A 12,786-nucleotide genomic window follows, 5' to 3' on the forward strand; every position below is an offset into this window, starting at 1 on the left:
TCCATTATCTGCTTAACAGACAGTGATTGATGAAATGAGAGACAGTCCATGGGATGTTTTCCATCATAATGAGCTCTGATTGTGGGGGGCTTTGTGATACATATGAACTGATGATATATGGATTTTTGCTTCTGGCCTTTTTTGCTTGTCATATGGGACCCCTTGTCCATTGCTCTGGCATCATTTAAGTATTGATCATTGGCATCGATCAACTTTTAAGGGTAAGGATATGTTTAATGAAGCTGATGATCTTTGACTCCATTTGTAATTGAACCTAAACTTTAAGTGACTGGGTGTAATAAGTAAAGCTCTGCTTATTGATCAACAATACAGAGTTCTTTAGGTCAAAAGGAGCTTTCCTAAGCAGAATGATTTTGCTGTATTCCAGCAATCATCATAAGTAAAAGTAAATTTTCACATAAAAATTAATACTAAGAGAGGATTAGGGAGTGTTAGTGTCACTTGATATTATGAACTATGTTTTCTTAGCTTATCAGCTTAAAAATGTGCAACTGAATGGATGAACCTTGAGGACATTATTCTAAGTGAAATAAACCAGTCACAAAAGGACAAATACTATATGATTCCATTTATAGGAGGTACCTAGGGTAGTCAGATTCATAGAGACAGAAAGTAGAATGGTGGTTGCCAGGGGCTGGCGGGAGAGAGGAGTGGGAAATTATTGTTTAATAGGTTCAGAGTTTCATTTGTATAAGATAAGAAGAATTCTATGGATGGATGGTGGTGATGGTAGCACAACAATGTGAATGCACTTAATGCCACTGAACTGTACTCTTTTAAAAATGACTTAAGATGGTAAACTTCATTATGTGTGTTTCACCACTACTAAAAAAAATACAATTTAAATATAGCAGTAGATATATATATGGCTTATTTTATATATAAAATACCATAATAAAATAAGAAAATAAATATGGAAATGTACAGGGTCACTCCTTGTACAAACTTGTTTGGTGAGGTTTTAGAGAGAAGGCTTGAGTACTTAAGTAGAGGATGATTGCTGTTGAGAGAAAGAAAAGAGAGAAACAGAAAGAGAAGGTAAATGTGTTGTGTGTGTGCAAAAGAAAGAGAGGATAGTATTAGTACTTCTAAGGGCTGAAACAGAGTGGAGAGTTAGGCACTATGAAACATGAGAATTCATTAAAACAGGTGGCAAATCAGTGATTAAATGCCCCCCAAAGCCCACAGGTCCAGTTTACTGTGTTATTAGCCAACATAATTGGGTTTGGATGTTGGTTGTTTTTCAAAAGTAAGAATTCTGTTAAAGTAATCAAGGTCTAAAGAGGCAGCTTGTATAATAGCATCTTAATCTATGAAGGAGCCATGGGGACCACCTTATCTAGTGGTTATAAAGTATGTTTTGGTAAGCTCCAGGAGCTCAATAGTGTATGTATGTGTGAGGAGTGGAGGAAGGAAAAGATAAGGTATAGTTTTCTCCACTCAGGCTTTTATCAGAGTACCTCTGTTTTTATCTGTTTTACATGTTGAACTTACAGGAAGGTTCCATTTTAGGAAGGGTTCTACAGCTTAAAAGAAAAATAAAATTTGAAGAAAACTGACCTAATTAAGCTAATCTCTTATTGTCATTGGGAAAACTGAGGAATTGGAAGGATAATTGTCTTGTCCAGAATCACTACTTGGCAGGACTAAGACTCGAAATGAGGTCTGCTGACTCTGAACTTATTCCAACTTTTTACTTTATTGCATCTCTTTCTTAAAACTCCTATAGAAAATAAGTCTCAAAATTGCTTGTAGAGGTCAGTTGTGCCTGTACAGTCATCTTGTGGAATTCTTCTAGTAAAGTAGCATTACCGTCCCCCCTTTCCTTAGGACAGTGAATTACTATTCATAATTAATCATGACGATTTCACGATCTTTATCAAAATGTCAAGGAAAGCTACCTAATTTTCTGTTTTAAAAAATCAGTGTCCCGGCCCTTTTCAACCTCATCTGATACAGATAACTGATTAAAGGTACTAGAGCCCTTCCCCACAACAAATAGCTTCTTCGATTTCCTTTAAGGTGTACAATCAATAAGTATTATCTCTTATGTATTTCTGTGTCTGTGATCCTTTGATGAAAATGCTATTTTCATCTGCTTTTTCTTTAGTTTTACTTCATTAAACTTGGGCTGGATGTGTTTTGATAGCCAAATAGATAATATCAAATGTATCGTTTGGAGAGTCTGAGGTTCTTAAGATATCCTTTCCCAACTTTGGTCTTTCAGATACATTTTATTCATTAATAACTTGACATCAGATTATACCATCTTGACATGTTCCTTTTGGAATAAGTGTTTCACTGTGTCTATTATAGGTAAATTCTAAAATGATATGAGGGTATTTAGGCTTTTGGGTTGGATGGCTTGAAATCTAATAGTAAAATTGATTTTTTAATGCAGATCTTTGATGGAAAACAGATTCCACAGAGAATGGTTGATGGATGGAATGCTTTTTTCTTTGATAAAACAGAAGAACTGGTAATTTTTTCATAGTTTTTATGTTATGGAATGCTCACTGATGCATGTTAGGATTTGCATAATTTAATTTAATAATTTTACTTGGACTTGGGGGGGGTCCATATTTTGGATAAGTATAGACATGTCTCTCTCTTTTTTCTCACCTGTAGAAAAAACGTTTACCTTCACTTGGAAAGAACACAGAAACATTAGGAGAGCTTTGGTTGGGACTGCTTCGCTTCTATACTGAAGAATTTGATTTCAAAGAATATGTAATTAGCATTCGGCAGAAAAAGCTATTGACAACTTTTGAGAAGCAGTGGACATCCAAATGCATTGCTATTGAAGGTAATCATTCAGCTGATATTAATTCAGGAACAACATGAAACAGAGCAAAACAGAACAAAAAGCCAGAGTTTTATTTGGCCAGTGAAACTGAGGGGAATACTGAAACATTAGAATTTGGAAGATTCTTCCTCTTGGTTTTTATCAGTTTCCATCCTTTAATCTATAATTATAAAAGAATAATTTTCTGACTTTGATGGTCTGAGTTACGTAGTGTTAAACTCTAGTTATGGCTACTAACTATATTTATGTTACAACAAGCATAATTCTTAAATAAAAAATAAAATATTTCTTTTCTAGACCCTTTTGATTTGAATCATAACCTTGGTGCTGGAGTTTCTAGAAAAAGTAAGTTTTAAATATAGAAATCCCCTACTTTTAAAGCTCTTACACATTAAGGTCTGCATCTTTATTGTTTTTCTTCTTTCTTCAATAGTGACCAATTTCATCATGAAAGCATTTATCAATGGAAGGAAACTTTTTGGTACCCCCTTTTATCCACTCATTGGCAGAGAAGCTGTAAGTTTACATAATTTGAATTCTGAATCTTTTCTTTTTCCTTATAGAATTTATTATTATTATTATTTTTTTGTAGTACAAGAAACCTAATCCTGTTCCAAGTTGGTGTTAAGAATAGGGAAAGAGAACTCCATTTTTTCTTTCTTTTAAAAAAAATATTTATTTATTTATTTATTTGGCTGTGCCGGGTCTATTTGTTCTTATTGCACTTATCATAGTCTATAGTGAGATATATATTTGCTAAATTTTGTTTATTTATTTAATCTATTTGTTAAATTCTGTATCCACCACTAGACTGTATAGCTCCATGAGGACAGGGCCCACGTCTGTAAGGTTCACTGTCGTATTTCCAGTGCCTGTCATAATTTCTGGCACATAGGATGCATCAAATAAGCATTTGTTGAACAAATGAGGGTGGATAGTCAAGACTCAAGATCCTTTAATTTTGAATTTGAGGTTCTGCCTACTGCCTCTCTTCTGTCTCTAGAAAACTTGATGAAAATATAAACAGAGAGGTCAACACTGAAGTAATACTTTATTTGCTGAGGCTTCTGCTTTAATTTTGGTGTAGCCCTTGGTAAGCTGAATTAGATAGCATGGAACTAAGAGGATTCTTTTTGCCTGAAATGGGTGGTGTAGTGTCTCCCATTCCTCTTGGTCTTACTCTGGTTTTGGGTTGCTTTCTAATGGGAGGATGTCATAGTTTCACAGTGAAAGAAACGAGAAGAAGTCTCAAAAGAGAAACCAGGTCTCTATTTTTGCATAATGCATATCCTTGATCTTGTTCAGTCCAGTTTCATCACTCTTTCTTAGGGTGTGGGGTAAGAAAAGCAGAAAAAGTCTAGAGCTTTTTTCCCTTGGAACATTTTTGATAGTCCTGCCTAATATGGGGTGAGGGTGATAATAATTATAATGGAAATAAAATAACAGGAAATTTGAAACAATACAAAATTCAGGAACAAAATGTCTAACAAAAGGCAAATACAACAATAATTTTACTAACATATTAATTAAAATAGCAGTAAATGAAAAGCCTAGTCAGATCACAACAAATCTGGTGATGCACTGATAAAGCATTTTACCTGAAAATTGTAGTAATTCTGTTCGTGTGTGTATGTGCATATGTTTGGTAGGAACTTAGCAGTTTCGTGCAGTCAGACTTTTTAGTAAAATACTAATGTAGCGTCCTCAGTAAATTGGAAATGTGCTAATTTAGTCTGGGAATGCAAAATTTTAGTAACTCTTAATTATTCAGTATGTTATAAGTAGTCCTCATAGATATCAGAGTCTTTGGTCTTGAATGTGATTTGGTGTAAGAACCAAACATGAGTTTGGAGCCTATCACAAAGGGCCTGTGGATCTGCCAATCATCTTTTAATCTACTTTATTCTGTTATAAAGTCAATATGTGGTATTTTATAGCTTGGATATACCAGTTTAACTATTCTCCTTTGATGGACATTTAGGTTGATATCAGTGTTATAACTGATATAGTAGAAAAATAACCTTGTTACATAGTCTTTCATGCTTATATTTTCCATAGTAAAGTTTAATCTTTCACCACATATTTACTGAATTCCTACCATGTACCTATTTCTCTGCTATGTACTAGGATTATAACAGTATACAAAGTAGATGTGTTTCATCCCCTTAGATTCTAATGAAGATGAAGACAAGTATATTTTCTGTTCTTTCACCTTTCTTGCTCACTCGAACATTCCCACTTCAACTATTCTTCTGTTCACTAGGTCCTCCGACATATTGACACATTTTTTCCCAATCTATCAGCTGTCTACTGTCTTCATTTTTTTCCCCCATTCAAAAAGATTCCCTGGTACCTCTAGCATATACCTTATATTCCTTTGTACCATTGTCCTTCTTTTGCACCATTATGTGTTCAACCTTAACCTGAACTCAGCCATCCACTGTCTCTCTATGCTTGGGCTAAGCACTGATGGAAAAAAATCTTAAAGCTAGGCAGTTTTAAAATTATTATTATTATTATTATTTTTTGCGGTACGCGGGCCTCTCACTGTTGTGGCCTCTCCTGTTGCAGAGCACAGGCTCAAGATGCGCGGGCTCAGCGGCCATGGCTCACGGGCCCAGCCGCTCCATGGCATGTGGGATCTTCCCAGACCGGGGCACGAACCTGTGTCCCCTGCATCGGCAGGTGGACTCTAAACCACTGCGCCACCAGGGAAGCCCTAGGCAGTTTTATTTATATAGCACAACTATAAATTAATGTTCATCAGCCTCAACTGGACTTTCAATACTATCTGACATTCTTAACTACATTTCTTTAGTTACCTGTGTCTCGCAATTCAATAAGAACTATTTCAGATTTTATTTATTTTACTCAAAATTCAGTACGCATTTCGCTTTGTCCCATCTTTCTTCTCTGCCTTTCTCACGCTTACATGTTTTCCCTTTGAGCCAAAGATGATATTAGATACATAGATACTCTTTCAACTTTCTGCTACCAGATCTATAAATCTGCTTACATCTTCAGATATCTCTTCTTTTTTTATTTTTATTTTTATTTATTTTTATTTTTTTGTGGTACGTGGGCCTCTCCCGTTGCAGAGCGCAGGCTCCAGACGCGCAGGCTCAGCGGCCATGGCTCACGGGCCCAGCTGCTCCATGGCATGTGGGATCCTCCCGGACTGGGGCACGAACCCGCGTCCCCTGCATCAGCAGGCGGACTCTCAACCACTGCGCCACCAGGGAAGCCCTCTCTTTTTTAAAAATTTCATTTCATTTTGGAGCATAGTTGATTAACAGTGTTCCATTAGTTTCAGGTGTACAGCAAAGCGATTCAGTTATACATATATGTGTATCTATTCTTTTTCAAATTCTTTTCCCATTTAGGTTTTTACAGAATATTGAGCAACGTTCCCGTGCTATACAGTAGTAGGTCCTTTGTACAGATACATACAGTTGGTTACCTATTTTAAATATAGCAAAGTGTACTTGTGAATCCCAAACGCCCAATCTGTCCTTCCCCCCGGCCCTTCCTCCCGGGTAACCATAAGTTCTGTAAGTCTGTGAGTCTATTTCTGTTTTGTAAATAAGTTCATTTGTATCATTTTTTAAAGAATCTGCATATAAGCAATATCATATGATATTTGTCTTTCTCTGTCTGACTTACTTCACTTAGTATGATCTCAAGGTCCATCCGTGTTGCTGCAGATGGCATTATTTTGTTCTTTTTAATGGCTGAGTAATATTCCATTATGTATATGTACCACAACTTCTTTATCCATTCATCTGTTGATGGACATTTAGGTTGCTTCCGTGTCTTGGCTATTGTAAATAGTGCTGCAGTGAACATTGGGGTACATGTATCTTTTCAAATTATGTTTTTCTTTGGATATATGCCCAGGATTGGGATTGCTGGATGATATGGTAGCTCTATTTTTAGTTTCTTAAGGAACCTCCATTCTGTTCTTCATACTGGCCGTACCAATTTACATTCCCACCAACAATGTAAGAGAGTTCCCTTTTCTCTACACCTTCTGCAGCATTTATTGTTTGTGGGTTTTTTGATGATAGCCATTTTGACCGGTGTGAGGTGATACCTCGTTGTAGTTTTGATTTGCATTTCTCTAATAATTAGCAATGTTGAGCATCTTTTCATGTGCCTCTTGGCCATCTGTATGTCTTCCTTGAAGAAATGTCTATTTAGGTTTTCTGCCCATTTTTTGATTGGGTTTTTTTTTTTTAATTTATTTTTTTTTTGGCTGCTTTGGGTCTTCATGCTACGCATGGGCTTTCTCTAGTTGCGGTGAGCGGGAGCTACTGTTCGTGGCGGTGCACGGGCTTCTCACTGCAGTGGCTTCTCTTGTCACAGAGCACGGGCTCTAAGTATATGGGCTTCAGTAGTTGTGGCTCATGGGCTCTAGAGCTCAGGCTTAGTAGTTGCGGCACACAGGCTTAGTTGCTCCATAGCATGTGGGATCTTTGCGGACCAGGGCTCGAACCTGTGTCCCCTGCATTGGCAGGCGGATTCTTAACCACTGCACCACCAGGGAAGCCCCTTGGTTGTTTGGTTTTTTGATATTGAGCAGCATGAGCTGTTCGTAAATTTTAGAGATTAATCCCTTGTCAGTCACGTCATTTGCAAATATTTTCGCCCATTCTGTGGGTTGTCTTTTCATTTTGTTTATGGTTTCCTTTGCTGTGCAAAAGCTTTTGAGTTTCATTAGGTCCCATTTGTTTGTTTATTTTTTTATTTCCGTTACTCTAGGAGATGGCTTGGAAAAGGTATTTCTGTGATTTATGTCAAAGAGTGTTCTGCCTATGTTTTCCTCTAAGAGTTTTATAGTATCTGGTCTTACATTTAGATCTTTAATCCTTTTTTTTTTTTTTTTTTTTTTTTTTTGTGGTACGCGGGCCTCTCACTGTTGTGGCCTCTCCCGTTGCGGAGCACAGGCTCCGGACGTGCAGGCCCAGTGGCCATGGCTCATGGGCCCAGCCACTCCACGGCATGTGGGATCTTCCTGGACCGGGGCACAAACACGTCACCCCTGCATCGGCAGGTGGATTCTCAACCGCTGCACCACCAGGGAAGCCCTAGATCTTTAATCCCTTTTGAGTTTATTTTTGTATATGGTATTAGGGAATGTTCAAATCTCATTTTTTTACATGTAGCTGTCCAGTTTTCCCAGCACCATTTATTGAAGAGACTGTCTTTCCTCCATCATATAGTCTTGCCTCCTTTGTAATCGATTAATTGACCATAGGTGTGTGGGTTTATTTCTGGGGGCTTTCTGTCCTGTTCCATTGATCTATATTTCTGTTTTTGTTCAGTACTGTACTCTTTTGATGACTGTAGCTTTGTCGTATAGTCCAAAGTCAGGGATCCTGATTCCTCCAGCTCCGTTTTTCTTTCTCAAGATTGCTTTGGTCATTCAGGTTCTTTTGTGTCTCCATGCAAATTTAAGATTTTTTTTGTTCTAGTTCTGTGAAAAATGCCATTGGTAATTTGATAGGGATTGCATTGAATCTGCAGACTGCCTTGGGTAGTATAGTCATTTTGACAATATTGATTATTCCAATTTAAGAAAATGATATATCTCTCCATCTGTTTGTGTCATCTTCGATTTCTTTCATCAGCGTCATAGTTTTCGTAGGACAGGTCTTTTGTCACTATAGGTAGGTTTATTCCTAGGTATTATATTCTTTTAGATGTGATGGTAAGTGGGATTGTTTAATTTCTCTTTCTGATCTTTTGTTGTTAGTGTATAGAAATGCAAGAGATTTCTGTGTATTAATTTTGTACCCTGCAACTTTACTGAATTCATTGATGCGCTCTAGTAGTTTTCTTTTTTCTTTTTTTTTTTTTTTGCGGTACGCTGGCGTCTCACTGTTGTGGCCTCTCCTGTTGCGGAGCACAGGCTCCGGACGCGCAGGCTCAGTGGCCATGGCTCACGGGCCCAGCCGCTCCACGGCATGTGGGATCTTCCCGGACCGGGGCACGAACCCATGTCCCCTGCATCGGCAGGCAGACTCTAAACCACTGAACCACCAGGGAAGCCCTCTAGTAGTTTTCTGGTAGCATCTTTAGGATTTTCTATGTGTAGTATCATGTCATCTGCAAAAGTGACAGTTTTACTTTTCCAATTTGGATTCCTTTTATTTCTTTTTCTTCTCCCATTGTCATGGCTAGGACTTCCAAAACTATGTTGAATACAAGTGGCGAAAGTGGATATCCTTGTCTTGTTCCTGGTCTTAGTGGAAATGCTTTCAGCTTTTCATGGTTGAGTATGATGTTAGCTATAGGTTTGTCATATGTGGCCTTTATTATGTTGAGGTATGTTCCCTCTATGCCCACTTTCTAGAGTTTTTATCATAAATTGGTGTTGAATTTTGTCAAAAGCTTTTTCTGCATCTAATGAGATGGTCATATGGTTTTTATTCTTCAACATGTTGATGTGGTGTATCACACTGATTGATTTGCATATCCTGAAAAATCCTTGCATCCCTGGAATAAATCCCATTTGATCATGGTGTGTGATTCTTTTAATGTATTGTTGGATTTGGATTGCTAGTATTTTGTTGAGGATTTTTGTGTCTATGTTCATCAGTGACATTGGCCTGTAATTTTTTTTTTTTGTGGTATCTTTGTCTGGTTTTGGTTTTAGGGTGTTGGTGGCCTCATAGCATGAGTTTGGGAGTATTCCTTCCTCTGCAGTTTTTTGGAATAGTTTCAGGATATGTGTTAACTCTTCTCTGTTTGATAGAATTTGCCTGTGAAGCCATCTGGTCCTGGACTTTCGTTTGTTGGGAGTTTTAAATTTTATTATCATTATTTTCTAATATTTATTTATTTATTTTTGGCTGTGTCGGGTCTTAGTTGAGGCACGTGTGGGATCTTTTGTTCCAGCGTTCCAGCTCTATCGTGGCACGTGGGCTTCTCTCTAGTTGTGGTGCCTGGGCTCCAGAGCGTGCAGGCTCAGTAGTTGCGACACACAGACTCTCTAGTTGTGGCACGTGGGCTCTGTAGTTGTGGAGCGCAGGCTCCAGAGCATGTGGGTTCTGTAGTTGCAGCGTGTGGGCTTAGTTGCCCCGCGACATGTAGAATCTTAGTTCCCCAACCAGGGATCGAACTTGCGTCCCCTGCCTTGGAAGGCAGATTCTTAACCACTGGACCACCAGGGAAGTCCCTGTTGGGAGGTTTTTTTTTTGTTGTGTCTATGTTCATCAGTGACATTGGCCTGTAATTTTTTTTTTTGTGGTATCTTTGTCTGGTTTTGGTTTTAGGGTGTTGGTGGCCTCATAGCATGAGTTTGGGAGTATTCCTTCCTCTGCAGTTTTTTGGAATAGTTTCAGGATATGTGTTAACTCTTCTCTGTTTGATAGAATTTGCCTGTGAAGCCATCTGGTCCTGGACTTTCGTTTGTTGGGAGTTTTAAATTTTATTATCATTATTTTCTAATATTTATTTATTTATTTTTGGCTGTGTCGGGTCTTAGTTGAGGCACGTGTGGGATCTTTTGTTCCAGCGTTCCAGCTCTATCGTGGCACGTGGGCTTCTCTCTAGTTGTGGTGCCTGGGCTCCAGAGCGTGCAGGCTCAGTAGTTGCGACACACAGACTCTCTAGTTGTGGCACGTGGGCTCTGTAGTTGTGGAGCGCAGGCTCCAGAGCATGTGGGTTCTGTAGTTGCAGCGTGTGGGCTTAGTTGCCCCGCGACATGTAGAATCTTAGTTCCCCAACCAGGGATCGAACTTGCGTCCCCTGCCTTGGAAGGCAGATTCTTAACCACTGGACCACCAGGGAAGTCCCTGTTGGGAGGTTTTTTTTTTGCGGTATGCGGGCCTCTCACTGTTGTGGCCTCTCCCGTTGCGGAGCACAGGCTCCGGACATGCAGGCTCAGCAGCCATGGCTCTCGGGCCCAGCTGCTCCGCGGCATGTGGGATCTTCCCGGACCAGGGCACGAACCCATGTCCCCTGTGTTGGCAGGCGGACTCTCAACCACTGCGCCACCAGGGAAGCCCCGGGAGTTTTTAATTAGTTTCAATTTCAGTACTTGTGATTGGTCTCTTCATATTTTCTATTTCTTCTTGGTTCAGTCTTAGGAGATTGTACCTTTCTAAGAATTTGTCCATTTCTTCCAGGTTGTCCATTTTATTGGCATATAGTTGCTTGTAGTAGTCTGTTATGATCCTTTGTATTTCTGTGGTGTCTGTTGTAACTTCTTTTTAATTTCTAATTTTATTGATTTGAGCCCTCTTCTTTTTTTCCTTGATGAGTCTGGCTAAAGGTTTATCAGTTTTGTTTATCTTTTCAAAGAAGCAGCTTTTATGTTGTTTTCTTCTTTTCTATTTCATTTATTTCTGCTCTGATCTTTATTGTTTCTTCCCTTCTACTAACTTTGGGTTTTGTTTGTTTTTCTCTGGTTGCTTTAGATATAAGGTTAGGTTGTTTATTTGTGATTTTTCTTGTTTCCTGAGGTAAGATTGTGTTGCTATAAACTTCCCTCTTAGAACTGCTTTTACCTGTTCCATAGGTTTTGGATCATTGTGCTTTCATTTTCATTTGACTCTAGGTATTTTTTTATTTACTCTTTGATTTCTTCAGTGATCCATTGGTTGTTCAGTAGCATATTGTTTAGCCTCCACGAGTTTGTGTTTTTTACAGTTGTTTTCTTATAGTTCATTCCTAATCTCATAGCATATGGTCAGAAAAGATGCTTGATATGATTTTCTTTTAATTAGCTATTTTATTTTATTTATTTTTGGCTGCATTGGGTCTTTGTTGCTGCATGCAGGCTCTCTCTTGTTGTGGTGAGCAGGGGCTACTCCTTGTTGAGGTGCACGGGCTTCTCATTGTGATGGCTTCCCTTGTTGTGGAGCATGGGCTCTAGGCATGTGGGCTTCAGTAGTTTATTTATTTTTGGCTGCGTTGGGTCTTTGTTGCTGCATGCAGGCTCTCTCTTGTTGTGGTGAGCAGGGGCTACTCCTTGTTGAGGTGCACGGGCTTCTCATTGTGATGGCTTCCCTTGTTGTGGAGCATGGGCTCTAGGCATGTGGGCTTCAGTAGTTGTGGCACGTGGACCCTAGAGCGCACGGGCTTCAGTAGTTGCAGCACGTGGACTCAGTAGTTGCAACGCGCGGGCTTTAGGGACGCAGGCTTCAGTAGTTGTGGTGCGTGGGCTCAGTATTTGTGGCTTGTAGGCTCTAGAGTGCAGGCTCAGTAGTTGTGGTGCACAGGCTCAGTAGTTGTGGCGCACAGGCTTAGTTGCTCTGCGGCATGTGGGATCTTCCCAGACCAGGGATCAAACCCATGTCTCCTAAATTGGCAGGTGGATTCTTAACCACTGTGCCACGAGAGAAGTCCCACTTGATATGACTTTAATTTTCTTAAATTTACAGAAGCTCATTTTGTGGCCCAGCTTGTGATCAGTCCTGGGGAATGTTCCATGTGAACTTGAGAAGAATGTATATTCTGCTGCTTTTGGATGGAATACTCTGTAAATATCAATTAAGTCAATCTGGTCTAATGTGTCATTTCAGGCCTATGTTTCCTTATTGATCTTCTGTCTGGATGATCTGTCCATTGATGAAAGTGGAGTGTTAAAGTCCCCCACTCTTGTTGTGTTACTGTTGATTTCTCCTTTTATGGCTGTTAGTATTTGCCTTATATATTGGAGTGCTCCTATGTTGGATGCATATATATTTATAATTGTTATATTTTCTTCTTGGATTGACCCTTTGATCATTATGTAGTGTCCTTCTTTGTCTCTTGTAACAGTCTTTATTTTAAAGTCATTTTTGTCTGATACGAATATTGCTACTCCAGCTTTCTTTTGATTTACATTTGCATGGAATACCTTTTTCCATCCCCTCACTTTCAGTCTGTATGTGTCCCTAGATCTGAATTGGGTCTCTTTTTTGTATACATTCAGCCAGTCTGTTTCTTTAGGTTGGAGCATTTAATCCATT

General features: G+C 39.0%; 1 protein-coding gene across 8 annotated transcripts in view; it reads left to right on the forward strand.

The window, feature by feature from the left end:
- Window positions 1-12,786, forward strand: part of TUT4 (terminal uridylyl transferase 4) — a 153,058-nt gene that overhangs the window by 123,700 nt on the left and 16,572 nt on the right. For all 8 annotated transcript variants that reach the window (XR_003679635.2, XM_028489393.2, XM_024119799.3 and 5 more), the window contains exons 21-24: window positions 2,423-2,500; window positions 2,650-2,827; window positions 3,125-3,172; window positions 3,261-3,343. Coding sequence is in view for 7 of the 8 variants with exons in the window: in XM_028489393.2 (XP_028345194.1) it covers window positions 2,423-2,500; window positions 2,650-2,827; window positions 3,125-3,172; window positions 3,261-3,343 (387 nt within the window). In the remaining variant the exon portion in view is untranslated. The remainder of the gene's footprint in view (window positions 1-2,422; window positions 2,501-2,649; window positions 2,828-3,124; window positions 3,173-3,260; window positions 3,344-12,786) is intronic.

The sequence above is a fragment of the Physeter macrocephalus genome, chromosome 4 (genome assembly GCF_002837175.3).
Source record: "Physeter macrocephalus isolate SW-GA chromosome 4, ASM283717v5, whole genome shotgun sequence".
NCBI classification, from domain to species: Eukaryota; Metazoa; Chordata; class Mammalia; order Artiodactyla; family Physeteridae; genus Physeter; species Physeter macrocephalus.